The 21726-nt window shown below is 35.7% G+C and overlaps 1 protein-coding gene across 2 annotated transcripts in view; it reads left to right on the top strand.

Moving 5' to 3' along the window:
• EML5 (EMAP like 5) overlaps window positions 1-21726 on the top strand; it is a 90323-nt gene that overhangs the window by 49632 nt on the left and 18965 nt on the right. The window contains exons 15-29 of one of the 2 annotated variants that reach the window (XM_066552442.1): window positions 592-697; window positions 1946-2039; window positions 2223-2323; window positions 2518-2720; window positions 3819-3930; window positions 4845-4972; window positions 6653-6794; window positions 8573-8725; window positions 9558-9689; window positions 10968-11056; window positions 11766-11942; window positions 12792-12993; window positions 14652-14778; window positions 16362-16376; window positions 18803-18811. In XM_066552442.1, the coding sequence (XP_066408539.1) occupies window positions 592-697; window positions 1946-2039; window positions 2223-2323; window positions 2518-2720; window positions 3819-3930; window positions 4845-4972; window positions 6653-6794; window positions 8573-8725; window positions 9558-9689; window positions 10968-11056; window positions 11766-11942; window positions 12792-12993; window positions 14652-14778; window positions 16362-16376; window positions 18803-18811 (1790 nt within the window). The remainder of the gene's footprint in view (window positions 1-591; window positions 698-1945; window positions 2040-2222; window positions 2324-2517; window positions 2721-3818; window positions 3931-4844; window positions 4973-6652; window positions 6795-8572; window positions 8726-9557; window positions 9690-10967; window positions 11057-11765; window positions 11943-12791; window positions 12994-14651; window positions 14779-16361; window positions 16377-18802; window positions 18812-21726) is intronic. The other variant, XM_066552443.1, reaches the window with a different exon arrangement.

Below are 21726 nucleotides of genomic sequence, written 5' to 3'. Positions count from 1 at the left end.
GAAAGAGAGTTTTGTTCTGCTTTTGCAGCCCTTTTATTTGTGCAGTGTGGTGCAAAACCCTTGGTATTGCAAATAATCTTTAAAGTGCTGGCCAATAGTGCTTTTGTGCATAGTTGAAAATTATGAGTTATATTGCATTTCTTACCAGGTTTGTTGCCTACACTACTGCATTTCTGTGCCACAGGTGTCAGTGTATTAGAATCTGCCTTGTAATGACAGCAGGGAGCAGCAGAAGTCACCTTGATTTCTGAAACGTAGAGAAGCTGACATACTAGCAATAAAAATAGCCTTTTATTTTTAGACAGGGAATGATTGATGAAAAATTGATGGAGTAAATATGCTACAGTGCAATCAATGAAGAGCTTTTTTTCTCCCCCCCATAGGAGGACTTTAGTTAATTGTGAATAATGTGCCTAAGTCAGCTGGGAAATAGTCTTTGGGAAGCAGCAAAAGGAATAATATTCTACTAGCCAGACAACAGTAATACTAGGCAAATTCTATCACTGTAATTTTTTTTTCAAATACTTTTTAAACAACTGTGTGAAATAACTGAGAAATGAAAAAAATGGCTATGAATATGTATACTTTCAGGTTGGTCGAGATTCCTCAATACACATTTGGGATACAGAAACAATAAAGCCACTCTCAGTATTAAAGGGCTATCACCAGTATGGTGTTTGTGCTGTTGATTTTTCAGGTAATAAGTATTTATTTATTTATTTATTTATTTACACTTTCCCTTTTCTGTGTGAAGATACAAGATAATCAGTTCTACTGAGAAACTGGTGGTTCCTTTACATTGCAAATTTTGTATTGAAAATGTTCTCAAGTGTTCAATGTCAAATGAGAGTTGCTGTGTTATAATGAACATTCATTAGGAAAACCTCCTTTGGAGTCTTGCACATAGGAAATGCAAGAACAGCTACTGTCCTGTTTAACAGCTGAGCTGAGCACTTCAGAATTTCTTTTGGTTGTATGAGGCAGGTGTACAGATCTGGAGTGTTGTGTCTGCTTTACAGCTGTGTAAGAAGCTTTTTTGAGCAAATTGATCAGGTGTGCAATTTTTTCTTCTTTAAATGAAATCCTGAAAGCCATGTGGAAAGCACACTGATACATTCAGGAAGTCCAGTCAGGGAGTTCTGTACAGAAACACAGGCTCTGTCTCCACTTGAAACTAACAGAAGAATATCAGTTAAATCCCTTGAGATTTTTACACCCCCTACATTGAATTCCTGTACCAATATTCAATTTCCTCTGCTCCACTAGCTTCTATTCATTCTTTAATTGTTTGGATTTCTTGGATAAAATCTCTGAACTCACAGCAACAATGTGTGATCACAAAGATGAATGGTTTGAGGTTTTTGATGCTTCTTACTTTGGTTTATCCTTTTTCGAGATATGAATCTCATTTCTGGCATGGACATATAGCAATTCCAAAAATGGATACCTGTCAGAAAGTCATTGATCTAGAGTGAGCACAAACAGCTTGTTTATTGAAAGTTTACGTGGAATATGTGTCAAAACTTTTCCAAGACTTCATAGTACTACTAAGTTTAAGGGCATTTCACAAATTTGATGGTATGGCTTCAGTGCTTTCCTGTTCAGAAATGAACAGAGATTTTCAGAGTGAACATGAAATTTTCACAAGAACAACCTGTAGTGAATGTTTTTGTGCAACTATGTCAACAGCTAACAGAACAAGGGATTTAATATCAACAGAGAGCTTCTAAGTTCTGATTTGAGACAGGATAATTTAAAGTGCTACGCTTCATCCAAGTTTAAAAGCAAATGGATAAAAAAACATGCCTCTAAAAACATCATCTGCTTATTTACTTGTTTGTAAATTCTTATTATATTTGTGAAGTTATAATATTTTTAATATGGTTTCTTATTATTGCAACATAGTTATCTATCTACTCTCTTAATAATAAATGTATTATTCTAGCGGATGGGAAACGATTGGCTTCTGTTGGCATAGATGATAATCACACTATTGTACTCTGGGACTGGAAAAAAGGAGAAAAGCTTTCAGCAGTAAGGTAGGAATTTAACTATGTTTTAAACTCTGTACCTAGATTTACTATCAAATGTCAGTAAGAAAAATATATTCATTAAAAAATAAGAATTCTCTAATAAATTAGCACTTTCTATTACATACGTGATGCAGGCAATAACGTTTATGAGTTACACTTATGTTTAAATGATTTTGCTTTGCATTTCAGGGGAAGCAAAGATAAGATTTTTGTTGTTAAGATTAATCCTTACATGCCTGATAAATTGATTACAGTTGGAATTAAACACATGAAATTCTGGCGGAGAGCAGGTAAGAACACTTTTCAGAATTAGAACATATTCTGTTACCAACAGTATAACTATTTACTATAGTATTAAATCTCATTTTTTTGGGGAGCATGGTTGCACTAAAAGAAAAGGACTTGTTGCTGTGGGTATGGTTATATAGTTCTTGTACTATAGTTCCAATCAGATGTCTAATGACTTGTTTTTGGTCTGAACCAGGAGGAGGACTAATTGGGAGAAAGGGCTGCATAGGTGCATTGGGAAGAACTGACACAATGATGTGTGCAGTGTATGGCTGGACAGAAGAGATGGCGTTCTCGGGAACCTCCACGGGGGATGTGTGTATTTGGAGAGATGTGTTTCTCATAAAAACTGTCAAAGCACATGATGGTCCTGTGTTCAGCATGCACGCATTGGAAAAAGTAAATAAACTGCTCATTGCTTTTTTTTATGTCTGGACAAAGAGTCTATGATAAAGCCAAACCTTTCCCACACCCAGGAATCCATGTCCTTATTTTCATTACAGAAAAGCCTTGCATGGTCCAGATTCAAAGTAGTGTTTTATGCAGTAGTGCAAAATAGTGTTTATGCAGTTTCTTATTATGTAGCATGCTGTTTCTCAAGCCCTTGTGGCCAGTGACATCTTAGTAATTTTCATAAGCTCTTACTAAAGAAATAGCAGGAATTGATTTAAGCATCAGTATGTTCGATGGAATATGTGAGCTTGTGAGAGAGATTATGCTTGTACTATTTTGTAGTGTAATTACTGTCTACCAATAGATAAATTCAGTCTGTAAATCATTAAGTACTTTCTCCAGATTCTTGGCTTCTTTTTAGCCCAGGAAAGCCTTTAAGCATGTACTTAAATATGGATGAGTGTTCCAGTTAGATTATTTTTTGTCTTTAATGTTATGTGTCTTTAATGTTATGTTGGTGTTTTGCTGTGTTAGACCACGTCACTCCACCTCCCAATATTTGCATTTCAGAAAAGTAGCATTGGACAACACATGTTATTCATACTACAAGAGCTGAGTGCTCCAAGGGAAAGAACTAATGATTTCAGTATTAACCATACCTGTTGCTTTATTAAATACCTGTATATAGTTTTTAAAGACAGGATGGCACAAATGTGCATATATTTTAAAAATATAAGCATTAATCAAATTTTTGCAGTACTAAGTCTTGTTTCGAGTAATAAGAAGAAATGCCAAAGGGATATGGAGGCTAATATCAGGGAAAAACACTATAATATGTTGGTTCTTATTTTTCTAGAATGGTAGAAGCATACAGGTTAGAACTTCTAAGTCCAGTCTGGTGTACATGCACTGTACAGAACTGTGCTGCCTTCATCAGGAAGAGAAATCACTCATTCTGTTGCTCCTGTTCCTTTCATCTCTAACATCTGTAGCTCTGTGCATTAAAGTGTTGTATAGTCCATTTCAGTATTGGCAGAAATCACTGAAAAAGTAAGGAAATATAATAATCAAATATAACCAGTGATCTTTATTTCTTTTCCCCAGGGGTTTGTCACTGGAGGAAAGGATGGGGTAGTGGCTCTCTGGGATGATACCTTTGAACGCTGTCTCAAAACCTATGCCATCAAAAGGGCTGCTCTGGCTCCTGGATCCAAAGGTAACACAGACCTTATCCTATGTTTTGTTCTATTTTTAAAGTACTTTCTTCAGAAATCTTTGCAAAATTGCTTTCCAGGTAAGAGGCAATCCACATTTGACGTTATGAATACTAAAATAAATTTTTTAAAGCTTCATTGATTCTAAGTAAGTAATTTTTCTGTTGGGAGTAGAGTTGTGTGTTGTAGGGTCAGTTTGCACATTTGGTGGGTGCAGGTCATAATATTTAGTTTACTATTAGCCTAAATTAATTGGTCTAGCTGTAAGTTTCTTATCATCCAGGTGTTTCTTGCTTTGTTTTGTTTTTATTAAAGTGGGAAGCAAAAACCCTCTTATATTCCTGATCATTCTGATCTTACCTTATCTTTTTTGTTTCCGAGAAAGGAAGGAATTCAGAATTATGCTTAGTTTTGCAAGGTATTAGTAGCTAATTTTCTGTAAATGCATATGTCTTTTGAAATAATTAAAGAACATTTTCATTCCTATTTTTCCCATTTCTACCACTTATTCTTGATCTTAATACTAATTTACAGTTCCCTGTGTTTTCATTCTGGATAGTTTTTTCTCTTCCATCTCTTTTCCTTAAAATTATGTTCGCTAGGTTCTAAAGTAGATGATTTGAGGATTTGTGTCTCATTCTCATACCTTGTTTACAAGAAGCTAGAATTGGAGGTACCATAATTGGAGGCAAATAGTGTTATAATTGATAACTAACATGCACAGAGTCAGGCCTATTAAACTTCTTGATGTATTGCTGATCCCTCACAAATTAATCCAGACATTGTTTTGTGCAAGAACATTTTCTACAGTAAGAGAGTAGATTTTTCTACAGTGAGAATGTAATGTGCATAAGTGTGAAAAATCCTCTTTAAGGTATAATTAAGAATCCTATCTTCTAACATTTTAATGTTCTAGGTCTCCTCTTAGAAGATAATCCTTCTATACGTGCCATATCATTAGGACATGGTCATATTCTAGTGGGCACAAAGAATGGTGAAATATTGGAGGTGGATAAGAGTGGACCAATAACTCTGCTGGTTCAGGTATGTGTTAAATAGCAGTCAAATATGTCATACCACTAGCATGATTTTATTTCTCAAGTAAAGACTTGTGCAATAAGAAGCACTTTACTAATGAAGTTAGTGAGTTCCTATCACTTTTAGTTAGACTAGACCAGTATGACTCCTTAATGAGCAAGATAGAACATAGAATTTCATTAATAGTTTGTTCAATGGGTTTATCCTTCCAAACAGACCAAGATCATAGATCTGTTTTGGAAAAATAAGAAAAGTGTCTGAAATGGTAGATCTTCCTCCAAATTCCTTATTAACTTCTCTTGAGTGCTAAATAAAAGTTGTCTCCTTGTCATTTGTTTTGAGATTTTACTTGTAATTATGTAAAAATAACTTGTCATACCAAACAACTGCATTTTTAAAAGATTGACTACTAAACAGATTTTTACATTGCATCAATGTATTTTTTTATTTCATAGTTAAGTAAAAATCTCTGGACTCTCTCCTTTCTGAGTGGCCAGTGCAATACATGAAGAACTGTATTTTTTAAAAGAAAATGTTAGAACCTAAGATAAAGAAAAAAACTTGTTCACAGAATAGTTTGGGTTGGAAGGGACCTTTAAAGATCATCTTGTCCAAGCCCCCTGCAGTAAGCAAGGACATTTTCAAATAGATCAGATTGTTCAGAGCCCCATCCAATCTGACCTTGGGTGTTTCTGGGGATGGGGCATCTGCAACATCTCTGGGCAAGCACTTCCAGTTTTACTGCCCTCGTTATAAAAAATTTCTTTCTTCTATCTAGTCTGAATCTAACCTCTTCTACTTTAAACCCATTACCTCTTGTCCTGTCACCTTACTAAACCACTAAAAAGTGGTTTAGTATTATTTCTCATAAGCCCCCTTTAAGAGGCTGCAACAAGACCTCCCTTCTCTTCTCTAGACTGAGCACCCCCTCCTCTCTCAGCCTGACTTCATAAGAGAGGTGCTCCAGCCCTTCCACCCTTTCTGTGGCCCTCTTCTGGAGCCATTCCAACAGGTCCATGTTCTCCTGTGCTGAGGACTCCAGAGACAGACACAGTACTGGAGTCTGACCAGAGTGGGTTAGAAGGGCAGAATCACCTCCCTTGAGCTGCTGCTCAGTTTCTTTTAATGCAGCCTGGGATACAGTTTGCTTTCTGGGTTGCAAGTGCACAGTGTCAGCTCATGTCCTGTTTGTTGCCCACCAAAACCTCAAAGTTCTCGTCAGGGCTGCTCTAAGTCCATTCTCTGCCCAGCCTGTGTTTGTGCTTGGGATTGCCCTGACCCGCATGCAGGACCTTGCACTTGGCCCTGTTGGGCTCCATGGCACGGGTCCCCCTGCCAGCCTGCCCAGGCCCCCCTGGATGGGATGCCCTCCCTGCAGCCTGCTGGGCACCCCACTCACTCACCCCACAACACCCACATAGTGCCATCTGCACACCTGCTGAGGGTGCACTCAGTCCCACTGTCCGTGACATTGACATGTGTGTGAGGATTATTTTGCAGAAGCCTTCTGTAATACAAATTACTATAGTTTTGCACAAGTAGCAGAGTGAATTTTTTCAGGCATTCTATGGTTTTATTCAGATATTTATTATCCTCTAAATAATGCATATTCTTTCTCTCTTTTTTTTTTAACTTTCATATTTCAATTTAAATTAAAAAGAAATCCAATTCATTGTGTTTTTTCAGGGTCACATGGAGGGGGAAGTTTGGGGTCTAGCTACTCATCCTCATTTACCTATTTGTGCCACTGTAAGTGATGACAAAACCTTAAGAATATGGGATTTATCTCCTAGCCATTGTATGTTAGCTGTTCGCAAATTGAAAAAGGGTAAGATGCTTAGTATGAAAAAATATTTACTGATGCAATTGAAATTTACAAGCATTATCAATGTTTTGAAAGCAGGACTTGAGAGCAGAATAAATTCCTTTCTTTGCTCAAATTATTTTATTAATGCTATGTTCACTAGTTATGTAGCCCTTAAGCTAATGAATCTGCACAAAAAATTCTGTGTAGTGCTGTTCTGAAGATTATTTGCAATTGCAATTATTTAAGTCAGTGAATTAACAACAAAATTGAGTCAATTACATAAATGCTATGTTGCTATGTTGCTTATAATATTCCAAGGCTTTTTTTGAGACTTTGAATCTAGAATTTTTTGGAAGAAATGTTTGGAATAAATGTTTGTAATTTTCTTTGTGAATGTTTGAAGGATCTGGAATGTCAAGAAAAGAGAAATCATAAAATTTTTACTTGTTGTTTAGGTTATAAATAAATTCTATTTTGACAGATGGAAAATCTGTTTTAAGTGACATCATATAAGGTGATTTTTTTCAGGATTAGATGAGACTGGCCCTGACAAGCTTGTAACTCTATTTATGCTTTGCTAGATAAAAGAATACAGTGGGCTTTATCTGTTTGGCATTCAGCAATGCAGTTTGATTCAAACATAATGGGAAGCTTAATTGAAGATTATTTAGATTGACAAAGTAAATGTAGAAGAGTTACAAGCTCACATAAGCAGGGATTAAACAAGAAAGTTTCTAGTGGGTGAGCTCTGCTCAAGTCTTAAAGCTGCTATTTCTTAATATGTTTAAGAGTACTTTTGGCAAAAAAAAGTCTCTGATGAGTATTTGCTGATGAGACACATTTTGAGATATTTTGGCAATCTTAAAAAGTTCCTGTGTACTGTACAGAAAAAGATCTATGCTTCTGCAGACTGAGTAATGGAATTGAAATAAAACTTGTTAATGATAAAAGGCAGATCCAGTGACTGTAAGAAAAATGTCTGTGTAGGTCAGGAGTAACTCAAAGAGCAGAAGGCTCAGGATGTTGTTGAATGCAGGGTGACAATGACATGTGATAGTGAGGTATTTTCCCCAAGATATAAAGCAGTATTCATGTAAATTACAAGACAAAAATCAGGATATTTTTGATGTGCATTTCTCATCTGTGTTCAGCTGAATACAATTAAACTAAAAGTTGAGAATGGAGGAAGGAACCACAGGATAATGAATGCAAAACCTTGTAATGAAGCCATCTAAGTAAAACATTGCTGTCTACAGTTTATTCAGGTGAACAAGTAGTAGGGGAAAATATGTATGTTAACAGAAAATTCTGGCATGAAAATAAATCTATATAGGTTGACCATACATAAACCTAAATTGGAAATGAAACTGTTTTTCAAACAACACTGGCATGTTTCTTGGAGGGATTCTGTGACTTAGTGTCTTATTGTTTGTGAGGGCAAATGACTGAGTTCTGTGAATCCAGAGGGTCTTTTCCAGCTCCTTATCAGAGCAAATCGTAACAAACAGCAGCACCAGATACAAGGAAGGAGATCAAGTTAGAAATATACAGACAACAGTGATTAATCTGTATTACTAATGTAGAACAGATATCAATTAATATGCAAATTCTAACATTCTGGGCCTGTGTACCTGTTCGTATGCTGTCACAGCTTGGAAATTATGTTGGCAGCATCTGGAAAACTTCCTTGGAAGTTTTCTAGGATAAGAATAGCTTTCCTTTACTAATGGAAAGATAGATCTGAAAGAAGGATAATGCACTGTAAATGTATCTGAATGCAATTTCTTTATTTCTCATAGGAGGCAGATGTTGCTGCTTTTCTCCTGATGGAAAAGCATTAGCTGTTGGTCTCAATGATGGAAGTTTTTTGATAGTTAATGCAGATACCCTGGAGGATTTGGTCTCTTTCCAGCACAGGAAAGATGTTATTTCAGAAATCAGATTTTCTCCTGGTGAGTGATTTCTTTTTTAAATGAAAATTTTATTACCAAGGTTGTTCAAGTAAGATTTATCACATTTAAGAGATAAAAGTAGTGAAGATTTGTAGTATTTTTTGATGTAAAAAATAGGTCAGTAAAACTAATACTAACATTTTAAAAAATAAGACCACGATGTGAAGTCCTGTGTTGCTTGTTTAAGGATGAGATTATTGGAATAGATTTACCTATAGTAACCTCCTGAGTACAACAGCCAGTTTGAAATTGTGAATATTCAGCAGCTCCCTAGGATTACTCTTTATGACCTGCATAAGTTTGGCACATCACTGATGTTAGTCTTATCTAATAAGAATACTTGAAACTGATGTGTCAAAAACATCTTGCAACTTTTTTTTTCTTATTTTTCCCCCTTTAGCACTCTCAGTGAGACTAGGTATTTTTCCCAACATTATAGCTCATATTTTAGGGACTCAAAATGCATAGCCTACTTTAATTAAAATTCTCATCTGTTGGAGAAATTTGATGCAAATACTGATACCAATTCCCCTACAACATTACTTTCTGGTTCCCTAAGGCTTATCATTGTCTGAATTAAATTGTCTGAACCATAAATACTTAAAATTTCAGCAAATGGTTTTTACTGTTTGAAAATGTAATGATACATAGTTTTATGTTTCATGCTGATTATGTGATATGAAATCAGTTTGTCAGAGAATATGTGTAGATTAGTAAGCTGATGTCGAAGACTTCAAAGTTGCATATGGCTAAATTCCAGATTTTACTTGTGTTTAATATGAAGAGCACTAAAATTTTTTGAAAATATTTTGTGTTTACTGATGTGTTTTAGGGGCTGGAAAGTACTTAGCTGTGGCATCCTGTGACAACTTTGTAGATATTTACAATGTAATGAGCAGTAAAAGAGTAGGAATCTGCAAGGGAGCCTCCAGCTATATCACACACATGGACTGGGACATAAGAGGTAAGAATCATTCATTGTAAACATGTACTGGAAGACTGATTACATTATAGACTAATTAAGTACATGTATAGTATGGATTTGTGGTATCACTGGCAGATTTGATTTTTCAGCTTATGAGTATGCTCTCACAGCATCTGAATAAATATTAAACCCATGATTTTTACTGCCACATACATATTTAGAAGTTGTGCAATTTGAAGTAAAATGGTTTGTCTCTATAGATTGGTTTGTTTGGATTTTTTAAAAATCTTTCCTGTTTATCATTTGACTTCACAAGGGCACTTAGAACAAGGGAGAAGGGCCTTAAGCTGAAGGAGGGTATGTTTAGACTAGATATTAGGAAGAAATTCGTTACTGTAAGTGTGCTGAGGCACTGGAAATGGCTGCTCAGAGAGGTTGTGGATGCCCCACCCCTGAAGGTAGTCAAGGCCAGGCTGGATGGGTCTCTGAGCAACCTGGTCTAGTGGCAGGGGGTGGAACTAGATGGTCTCTAAGGTCCCGTCCAACCCCAAACATTCTATGATTCTATGTTTCTACTCCTTTAATAATATACTGTACAATGGGGTTGTATGTGCAGCTCAGGAATACACATCCTTGTCACACATAGCAGAAAAACTGGATTTCCTGTGTTCCAGGTTATTAATATATGATTAATGAAAATACTAAATTTAGTCCTGCTTCATTAAAAAGCAAGGCTGTGCAATTGGGTGATCTATTTGTTCATGTTCTTATTCCTCTACATAATAACTTCTGAAACAGTCTGATTGATTTTGAAAGAGTGTTGTAAGTTAGCTTCCTTTGAGGACTTTGAAAAGGAAGAGGACAGAAACATTGGTGAGAATTCCCCTCAGAAATGAAGTTGTATAAAGGTGTAAAGAAGTCAGCTGCTTGGGATCAGCTGCTGGCCAGGCAACATCTGTGCTTCTCCATCCCAACAGCATCAACAGCCAGTAATCATAAGCAAGCTTTGAATTACACCCAGTACTTTTTGTCTACCATCTGATGGGACAGCCATAATAAGGAGAGAAAAGTGATGCATTAGTACAATTTTCAAAGAAAGGAGAAAGGGTTGTGAATTTAAGGGGTCAAAGGACTTAGATTTCTTTAGAAGACCATACTTCCAGATCCATTATTTATGTATGCAGTTTTTTCCCATAGAAACAAATAATTGATGCAATGCTGTTAGCAATAAAAAATTCAAACCAACCTCTCTTTTTTCCTTCTGTAAAATGGAATCTTCTATGTTAACATACAATATCTATATCATATGTTTTATAGGAAAACTTTTGCAAGTCAACACTGGTGCTAAAGAGCAGCTGTTTTTTGAAGCCCCTCGGGGGAAAAAACAGACTATCCCAAGTTTGGAGGTGAGGAACTGTACTGCCTTCTTCACTTGTTTTCAAATTAGAGTTATAATGCAGCCATAAGAGGGAATGATGTATAAAACTGTAATTTTAAACTTTTAAAGTAATATAAAATGTAGAGGATTTCACATTTTTCTCTTCTATTAAGAAACAGACATTTGGCTGATTTAGTAATGAAAATCTCACTAGTCTTCTGTGTGCCTCTTCTGGTGCCTGAACACCTATGAAAACCTATTGCAGATTACTTAACCCTAACCTTGCTGTGGAAAACCTCATGCTTGTCTTTATAGAACAATGAAATACAGTTTACATAATACATATAGGCAAGAGTAGTATACTGTACTTCTTTTGTTTTCTCAGATAGAGAGCATTGTCATAGGGCAGAGAGCAAAAATGTATAATTTCCAAATTATATTTTCCATGGTATTGAAAGGCAGTGTTGGAAAACATAATTTGTTTCCTTTAGCCTGAAAGGGCAGCTAAGGTAAAAATTTTCAAAATACTACTTTAAGTTTTGGAATTGAAAGTTCATAGAGGTAAAATTACAGGTCTCAAATGAAATTCTGGATGGTAATAAGATAAATGATTAATATATTAAAATATACCTTTTAGATGTGAAATATCTTTCAGTGCAAGGAATTGTTCTTGAAATTGGATATGGAAGAAAAATGCCAAAGAAATATTCTCTGTCTCAAATGTGTTGGTTTTGTAGGTGGAAAAGATTGGCTGGGCATCATGGACAAGTGTTTTGGGCTCTTGCTGTGAAGGGATCTGGCCAATAATTGGTGAAGTCACAGATGTAACTGCTTCATGCCTCACTAGTGATAGTAAAGTATTAGCCACAGGAGATGATTTTGGATTTGTGAAACTGTTTCGATACCCTGCTAAAGTAAGTATTTTTCAGCTGTTTATGGAAAGTATTTATTAACAAATCTGCCTTTTCAAAACTGTGAAAATTCGTCACTCAGAAGAAAGTAATGCTTTTATATTGTTCTCATTTTGATCAAAGAAAGCATTTAGTATTACATTGCAGTTTGCAGTGCATTAAACTTCCAATGTGTAAGAATGATCATTCCAGGTCAGACTGTAGAGCCATCTCATGCAGTGTCCTGCTGCTGACTGTGGCAAATGAATAGGAACAACTTTAAGAATGAGAATGCTTTGGAAGACAAGGAACTTGTATTTTTCACCTACATTGCATTCTTGATTTTAAGGACCTTGACTCTGTCCAATATTAGTATTTTTTTTCTAAGATGAAGACCTTTAATAGTATTTAATCACACATCATAGAAAAGCCATTCCAGAAGCACACTGTATTTTTACTGCTCTTCAAGTACCTCTAGTTTTCCTATATGTTTGGTGGTAAACATGTCTTCAATTTTGACGTTACCATGCTGAGGATGGTAACAGTGCACAAGTACTGACTCAAAATATTCTATGTGAATTTTATTCCAACTCAGTTAGATTATTGTCTTTCTTAGAAAAAATGATCCAGTGTTTATTGCTGGAATCTGTTTATAGACTAACTCTTTCATGCTTGATATGAAGATAAAGTTAACATGTAATGAAGTTGCTATAGGAGGCACACGTGGCAAATTGTGTGTTAAAATCATATGAAATACATAACAGCTGAAGCATGAACTGTAAAGAAGTTAGGTGATGTCATTGTGCTGGCAATTTCAGTTTTTTCTAGCAGACTGGGTAAATTTGATCTTTGCCTTCTTTTTCTCCTTGTCAGGGAAAGTTTGGAAAATTTAAGAGGTATGTTGCTCACAGCACCCATGTGACAAATGTGCGTTGGACCTACGATGACAGTTTGTTGGTCACTGTTGGGGGAGCTGACACCTCCCTGATGCTGTGGACTTATGAGGTGGAAGGACATCGGGACAGCAGGCAGTGTGACAGTGAGGAGTCTGATCTAGATTCTGAAGAAGATGGAGGTCAGTAAGAATTCATACAAGTAACTGGATTATGCTATTTCAAGAAGACTTTATTAATGGAAAACTGAAAATTTAGAAATAATTTATGGATTGTTTCTATCTTAAGTAGCAAATACTCTTCAAAAATGTTAAATGAAATTTGGTTTTGGGGAAAGGACTGATAAACTGCTGTGGAGAAAATGATAATGAAGAGTTTGAGTTACTGCTTTGAGTCTGAGTACATAAAGAGACTCTTGATATCTTCTAAATGAAAAATATTAAGTATCAATTATACATAGCTACCCAAAAATCTATGTTTAAAATCATCACGGTTGGAATTTGGTCACTAATTCTTGAAATCTGTATGATGTGAGATCATAGTTATCTTGATGTTGTAGCATCTGCTTCCATAACATGGAAGCATAGGACACTGAAGTAGACTGATGTTTATGTACCTATTTCAAGGTCACAATATCAGTAGTTATAAAGTGTTAATTCTATTTTCTAGCATTAACTTCTGCTGGTCTTTCCATACTTATGTTTTCTTTTTCATGTTATAATTCCAAGGGTTTATGGCCTCCAGACTTGTTTTCTCCCAAGTGTATTTTCTCCTCCTTGTCAATTCCTCAGTGTTCAGGAATTTTTAAACTATCACTGCTACTCGTTAAATAGTTCTGTGTAATGAATTAACTTCAGCTGTCACTAAAACATGCTAAATGACCAAAGAAATACATTAAATATTAAAGACATATTAAACATTCATTGGAAAAGAATTTTAATCACTGTATTTCTTCTTAAAAGTACTGAAGAATACACAAAGTAATTTAATTGCCCATGGGAGGATGTCAGCCTTTAACTTTCTTAGTCAAAAATTGCAATCTTCAGACTTTCTGTTCAGCCTCTGCTTGAGACTTGTTAGAATATCTTAGCCCTATAATCTCCCCAAGGCTCTGCTGCTTTACACAGAACCCTCTTAAGCTGTGGGTTCAAAAGTACTCTAAAAGAGAGCGAGGTGTGTGAAGATTTACAAGAAAAGACATTGACATCTTTATCCACAGAAGTTTCTCTAGGTCAGGTCCTATTCATTTCAGTTAGAGTTAAGAAGTATTCACCATCACATTGTTGGCATTGGTAGTTTTGATCTTTGAAAAAACAAAATAATAGAGAGTAAGTAACAGCCCTGTCACAGCTTAGCTTTTCCAACATGTTTATTTTACTATAGTAAACAACATCTTGATGTGCCTTGCTGGCCCTAAGCATTGTGTAGGAACCTTGGGCAGACCTGTAGATTTCATGGTAGTGGATGGATCCTGAAATTGAGAACAACCAGGCACTGAATCTTACAGGTTTTAAGAGCAGATGCCAGGTAGTGAGGTTCTTTGTTAGTGGTTGTAGTTAAGGCCAACCAAGCAGAAATGGAGCTTTTAAAGTCCCTTGACTCATTAATAATTTTTTTTCCACAAAGATGTTGTAGGGAATTCTTTTTCTTTGAATTTGTTTTATTAACAATGTTCATGATTCCCAGCGACTTTCTTTCTACTGTGTATTTATGTTACTAATAATCCATGCTATAATTGTTTTTGTAATCTAATACATTGTTGAAATCTGCACAAATTAAGATTAAATGGTTGTTCTTGTACCTTATTTTGGTTTGATATTCTTCCCTCTGGTTTTGTTAGGTTATGACAGTGATGTGACAAGGGAAAATGAAATTAATTACACCATCAAAGCCTTATCAACAAACATTAGACCAATGTTTGGAATTAAGCCTCATCTGCAACAAAAGGAGCCAACTTTAGATGAAAGGTAATTACTAAATTACAATTCTAGCCAAGAAATCAACTTGAAAAGACAATAGTAGAACAAAATTATATTGAAATATATGATTCTTAACTTAAAAGGATATGTATAAAAAGAATCTAAATACCTCTTTAAAGAAAAAAAGGTGACCCAAAGGACTAGGCTGTACTTATTTTCAGAGAGCACAAAAAACTAAAAACTATGTATGCATATTTTTATGTTTGGGGAGTTCCTTGAGATGATTGAGTTATTTGCTGGTGTTTAATAATATGTTTTTTCTGAAACTGAAATACTGACTGGTAGTTAGTGATGGCATTATAGGCATGAGCCTGTACAATTGTTTTTGTGAAGGACAGCTCTCAGGTTTTTGGTTCTGCCAACAAACTGCTCTGATGAATTCAGCTCTAATTGCTCCTTGCATTGCTTCAGTCTCTACATAATTTCTAGTTTTCTTTGAAAAATTCTGTCCACAGTGGTTCTGCAGTTTTTGTTGATGCATCTTGGAAAATAGAGTTGGTTGCTTGGCAGCGTTAGTTTTAGATCTTGGTTCACTGTTATATGCTTTAGAAGAGAATAGGATGGGGAGTAGATTAAAATAAACCCCGAAAATAAAGTAGATGCAAAATAACAGAAACGATTTATAACATCTAGAACATGATCTGTTCTAGAATCTGCAGCTGAGCTGAAAGTTGTTTGTTGTCCACTAAGTTGATGTGGACAGTCTATGTGAGGGAAAAGGAAGGAGGAATTCCTAATACAGCATTTGGGGAAGATATATTTATATATATATATTTCCCCACTTCCCCTAATACAGAATGGGGAAGTGGGGAAAACAGTGGGGTACAACAGGGCTGTGAGGATCTGGGGAAATGGAAGGGTAGGAAGTTTTGCATAATACATATAGGCAAGGAATTCCAATACATATAGGAATGTGAGGAGTTCTGTGGTAATGCTCAAGCCTCTTTCCACAGTGAAGCTGGGCAGGTCTGTGATACCCTTGTTGAGAAATGCATTGTGACTTTGGTGGGAGTTTCATATCATCTTTTGTTTTTAAGTTGTGTTGCTGTAAGAGAGAGTGTATAAAGCTGTGGTTCCCTGTCTTCAATTTATGAGAAATGGTCTTTCTCTTTTTTAATTAGCTGTACTTGATGTGGAAATCAAAAAGAAATAATGTGCATGGCATGAAAGCTTTGATTAAAGATTTTTTTTCTTTTTAATGGAACTGTAAGACTCTTGTGTTCCTTTCAAAAGCTGTTTCTGGAAGCTGAGTGAATTGTGTTTTTCAGTTTCAGATAAATTACTAAGAGAATTAATTCTGTAGTAAGGTAATTAAATTGTGATTCAGAATAAAAAAAGATAACGAAAAAATTCCATTACCTGCACTGTTGAAAAGTTTGGGGCCCTAAAGCTTCTAAGACATTTTTTGGGAAGAATAAAACCAGACTGTGGTTACTGTATGTATTTTGACTTCTGTTCTGATGTTAATATTGTATAAGATTGGTAAATGTTTTAGAAATGTTTTAGTCTACTGTCATAGATACTAATTTTTATTTTATTTTTATTACTCTCTATTTTTGCTTCCTATGAAGGCAGGGGGTAGTAAGGTAAGTTCATGTACATGAAGTCCAGGACTAAATGGATTTTAATAACTTCAGCTGCTTGGAAAAGTAGTTACAATTTGCAACAGAAGTGAGGGATTTACCTCTTTACTATTAAATAGTAGCATGTTAATAGGTACAAAAGGGTTAAGGGACAAAACACAAGTGCAGCTCTCACTCTGAGCTGACGTGAGTGAACACTGGAGTGTTCTGGGAGGAGGTGATCAAAGCTCATCCTCCTTTCCTCAATACTTTGGGGGGGCTAAGGAACAGCTTGACTTCCCTGTCTGAGCCAGAGATCTTGCCCAGGTGTTTGTGGGTGTCTGCAGTACACACGTAGAGGTCAGGCTGGAGCAGTGCAGTGAGCACATTGCACTCTGTGAGCAGCACCCTGCTGGAGCTGATGGAGCTTCAGGGGGGCAGGGACCACTGCTGCCTTGGCTGCAGCATTTTGCCAATGCACCTGTGCTGCTTGAGGGTCTGAGCTGCTGGGTCCACCTCCTGCTCATGCAGCAGTCTCTGGTGTAGGTGCCTGCATAGGCTATGAACTTCTGCACCTGCTCTGTTTACAGTATGTGCACATGCAAAAACATGCTGTTAAATTATGGCAGCACAACAAATCCTTCAGACTTGTAGCCTTCCACCCTTCAGACTTGCAGACTGAGCTGCCTCCATGACTGGAACTCCAGATTTCTTTCAGATTCAGTTGGTCTAAGGTTTGCTTGCAGTGTTAAATGCCAGCTCTGCTAATGATATAGTATTCTCTAGCAGGGAAATTACCATGCTATATCATTGAAATTGCAGTACTTATTTCAACTTCTGCTGGAAATACAAAATGGCACTGCTGTGAGGCAGCACTTAGGTTGGTAATTTGAATTATTTATCATTTCTGAATAATAATGTTTATAGGTAATATTTTTATGTGAAAAGATGTGTGCTGTGTGTCTAATTTGGTTGTGAAATAACATTATGGATACTCAGCAGCACAAAACACATTTGAAAACTGTTTCTATCCTTTACTAAGAGTTCTTTCCTAGTATGTTTTTGTGCTAGGTAAATTACTCAGAAAAAAGTCTATCGTGGTTGATTTTGAAAATGCTTCTGACTCTGCTACTCCCTGAATTGCACAGCACTGAAGGTTGGGAGATGCCTCTGGAGAATAATGCTCCATTCTTACTCTGTTCTTATACTGCCTGAAGCTGGCTATTTGTGGTTGTGAGAGGGGCAGTGCTGTGATTAATGTACCTTACAGACAAATGGCTGTACCAAGAGATCTCAAAATTAAATAACCAGGAATTTCAGTTACAATTTTTCACTGTTTTACTGTGAAAAATATCTGGAGGTATTTTAATTTGAAGAATTGCATGCTATTGACTGCAAAGCCTGTTCAAGCTACATTTGGATTTTATTGTGGGAAAGGTTTAGCTGTTTCCTATGTGAATAACTAGTGCATCAGTCTTGTACTGAAAAATAAAGTTAAAAGTAAGTAGAAGACATCCAGTAAAATCCATTGTTTTCTGTATGGGAAAAAATCAGTCTGTAAACTGATGAGTTGTTAACGTTGTGTTCTTAATTTTCAATATTTTTTTTTTCCTAAATTATTCCTTAAATTATTTTGCTTAACTTATAAGTGAGAAAAACTACCTAGTGTTCACCTAGTGAAGTTGTTTAGTGGCTCTTAAAAAAAGAGCTTCTCAAACCAGTGGAAGTGTACTAGCTAATCAAACTCATGTAAAGCGCCCATGTATACCCTACAGGTATTAGGAAATAATCTGTGCATGCCCACATGCTTTAATTATTAATGAGGGGTTTTGGCTAGCCAAATAATAGGAGTATTCCATCATACATGACTGAGGAAACCTATCCAGTGCAAAGTATCTTCAATTAACATAAACTGAATTAAATAGTCATGAAAAAATACTACATATAGTAGTGCTCAGAACCCCACACATTCTGGTTAGCTGAGATAATTTTACTTTAGTATAAATTAATGTATTTTTGTGACTAAACTTGGACATCTGTCTTTAATAACGAGTTGACTGTTCCATCCATCAGCTTATTTCAGGAAGTTAAACCTGCACAGCCTTTCTTTGAGTTATTCAGGTGTTGTGTTTGCTGACTCTGAGCACTTGGTATAGTTCAGAGGGGTTTTTTTTTTCTGCTTCTGCTTTTTTTCTCTATTTACAGCAGAGTTCTCCCAAAGAATTATATTCTCATGCCAACACACGTTCATAATTCCCATTTAAGTGAATGGGAGTTTTATAAAAATAATAGATTTATATAGTCTATGAAGTGACTCATCCCCTTGTAAAAAGGAGTATACAAACCAGGAAGTCAGCAATAATTATCTATACGAATAATTCACTGGCACCTAACTTTTAGCCAAACTTGTATAAGTAATCCTTTTCTCTTTCCCGTCTGCTGCTGAAAAGAGGTTCCAGGTAATGCTTTTATTTTCCTATCTAATCCATCTTTTACTGCCACCTCCCATTCTCCTTAAAAAGCCATCTGTCATGTTGGGTGCCATATCATGCACCTGTCACTCCTCAGAATATTGCTGTATGAAAAATCTGAAATTTATATATATGCATTGTAGTTCTGTTTCGTACAATGAGCTAGATGCTGTTTTACAATATGAAAACTCCCAACTCCATGAACTATCACTTTCCAGTGTTTCACAAGTAGTATTCTTCAGTAATAAATACAAAGATTAGCACTTTTTCCAGCCCCCTAGTGGACAGTTGTTTTGTATGTGATGATTTGACAGTCTCACCTGATGTGCCAAGGTTTATATGTTACTGAATTATTTGAGCATCAGATTCCCTGTATCTGCATTAGTGAGTTTAAAATGGCTCTTACTGCTCACAGAGCACATGAAATAATTATAAGTAATTTTTTGTCCAGAAGCAGTACTTAAAAACTACCAGCCTTCATTATCTTCTAATGGAAACCAGACCTGTGTGAAGTTTCACAAATGACTTTGAAGAACTTGCCAAGAGTAAATGGAAGGAAGTCCTCCTTACTCTTAAAATTCACTGTGTACTTTATGCTTCCCAACACCTTTTGGGGAGGGCAGAGCAAGATGCTTCATGCTGAAGAGTAGTGCAAAATCAATTGCTAAGTTCTCTGCAAGTCCCCCTAAGTATGAAGTGCAATTTTGGTGCTCCACACAGGAAGGGACTTTTTTTCTTTTGTACCAACTACTGTAATTTGCTCTATCAAATAGTGCCCAAAATAATACTTGTATTTTTAAAACAGAAATAAATATTGTAAATCACACTGTTATAAATTACCACAGAACTAAAAGAATTGGTGGTAATTTACATATGCTATATAACAGAAAATCATTCCTTGTTCTGTTAGTAACTTTAGATACTCAGTAACAATGAGGAAAATATGGAATGAAATACATCCTGCAAAAATGGGTAGTAATATTTAAGCTATGTCTAAAACTGTGAACAAGGTAAATTTTTGTTTCAGAAACTACTTCAAAATGCTTGTACTTGATATTTATGTTTTCATAACAAGAAACATTAAAATACATATACCAAATAGCTTTAATTTTTGAAAATAAAGTGGCAATATTGAGGTATTTATTTCCCTTATGATAGATGGCTGGAATTCTCTTTCCCCATGCTAAAACTGACCCTATCCATATATGAATTCACCCCAACATGTGTGAACATGCTCTCTTTTCCATCTTTTCCACGCAGTTTTTGAGCATGCAGCAAGTTATGCATACAGGTATATGACCACTCTGTGTTGTATATGCCATTAGTCACTTTGCTGCACATTACACAGCAAATTAAAAATATTTTCAGCTCTCACACATTCAAAAAATGACTTGGAAAATGTATTCTCATATCCTTCAGCATTCCTGAAATTTTTAAATCCTGAAGTTGTTATCTTGAAACTTAATTGGGAAGAGAGTCCATACGTGCTTGTAATTTGCATTAGAGTTCCACTGCTCTGGATCAATACAGAATTAGCCTTTCCTGGACAGATACTTGGAGAAATTGTTTAGGTGACTTGTGAGACAATGCAGCTGAGTGAAAGTTCTCAGGTTTTCCTGACCAATGTACCTTCACTTTATTTACTTAAGGATGACATCAACCTGTGTTTATTTGTATTTGTAGAGCCTTTAAGTATAGATGGTCTTCTCAAGCAGTTGTAAAATGTGAGATTGTTTTATCTCTTCTCCCTTTCTAACACAAGGGATTTACAGACAGCAAATGTTTAAAAAATGCCACATTTTAGAACCAAGCAGCAGAGAAATATTCAGTTCCAGTAAAGTAAACCTCTGTAAGAATCATGTCCTTTCAGTTTTTACTGCTTTCACCAAACTTCAAATATATTCTTCTGCTATATTTAATTTTTCTCCATTTTTCCACCTACAACTCACTTTTCCCTCTGTGTTTCAGGGACAGAAGTTAATTAGGGCCAGGATAGGAGAAGAGGAGAGAGATGAGGTTTGAGTCCTCTGTGTCAAATATGAGGCTGACAAGTGAAAGAAGGGCTTTGTATGATGTGTTTTGGTAATTTCTAGAGGAATAGTAATTAGACTGTTGCAGAATTGTCCATGACAAATGAGATATTGAAAACATAAAGTCTTTTGAAGCATCCTGGAGTGATCTCTTTTGTTCTAAAGTTAGGCAGGAACAATGAAAAAATAAATCCAAGAAAATCATATTTTATTTGAATAACTGAAAAAATGCTTTTCACCTGTCCTTCAAACTACACAGTGTACAAACAAATCATGTTCTATCATTCTGAGAAAATACAGTCATTATTTTGAATCAAAGTCATCACTCAAGAGCAGAGATGAAATTAGAAGTACTTCACACTAAAAAGGAATATGAAAGCAACCTGTTGCTTCATGTTTGATATTAGTATATCACACTGCCTACTGGATAAATAATCTGGATATCACTGAATTTATACATAGAATTTATTGTAAAATGAATTGTTCCTCTTAAAGATCAAGCTTAAAGGACTGTTACGACAGCCACAAATGCTGTATCTATGGAATCAATAATCAATGCTCCTGCAAATTTCTAGGAATAATTGTGAATATTCAATAAATAAAGCTTATTTGTTTGTATTTCTTTGTATAGGTACAGTTGAATGCAATGTGAGAGATGTTATGGATATTTGTTCAACATATCTAATTGAGAGTTCCTAATTAAATCTGGGCTATTCAGAACAGTGGAACATAGGTTGTGGCTGTTACTCCTGCGTTTGCATGGTCTTGGTTTTCTTTCACATAAGCTTTGATCAATATCACATTTCAGTTGATGTAGGAGTGGATGGGCAGGTGTATCTGGAGTTCTTTACAAACTATTACAAAAACAGGAAA

This window comes from Molothrus aeneus, chromosome 6 (genome assembly GCF_037042795.1).
Source record: "Molothrus aeneus isolate 106 chromosome 6, BPBGC_Maene_1.0, whole genome shotgun sequence".
NCBI classification, from domain to species: Eukaryota; Metazoa; Chordata; class Aves; order Passeriformes; family Icteridae; genus Molothrus; species Molothrus aeneus.
Note: the sequence above shows the minus strand (reverse complement) of the source record. Positions and strands in the feature narration are given on the sequence as shown.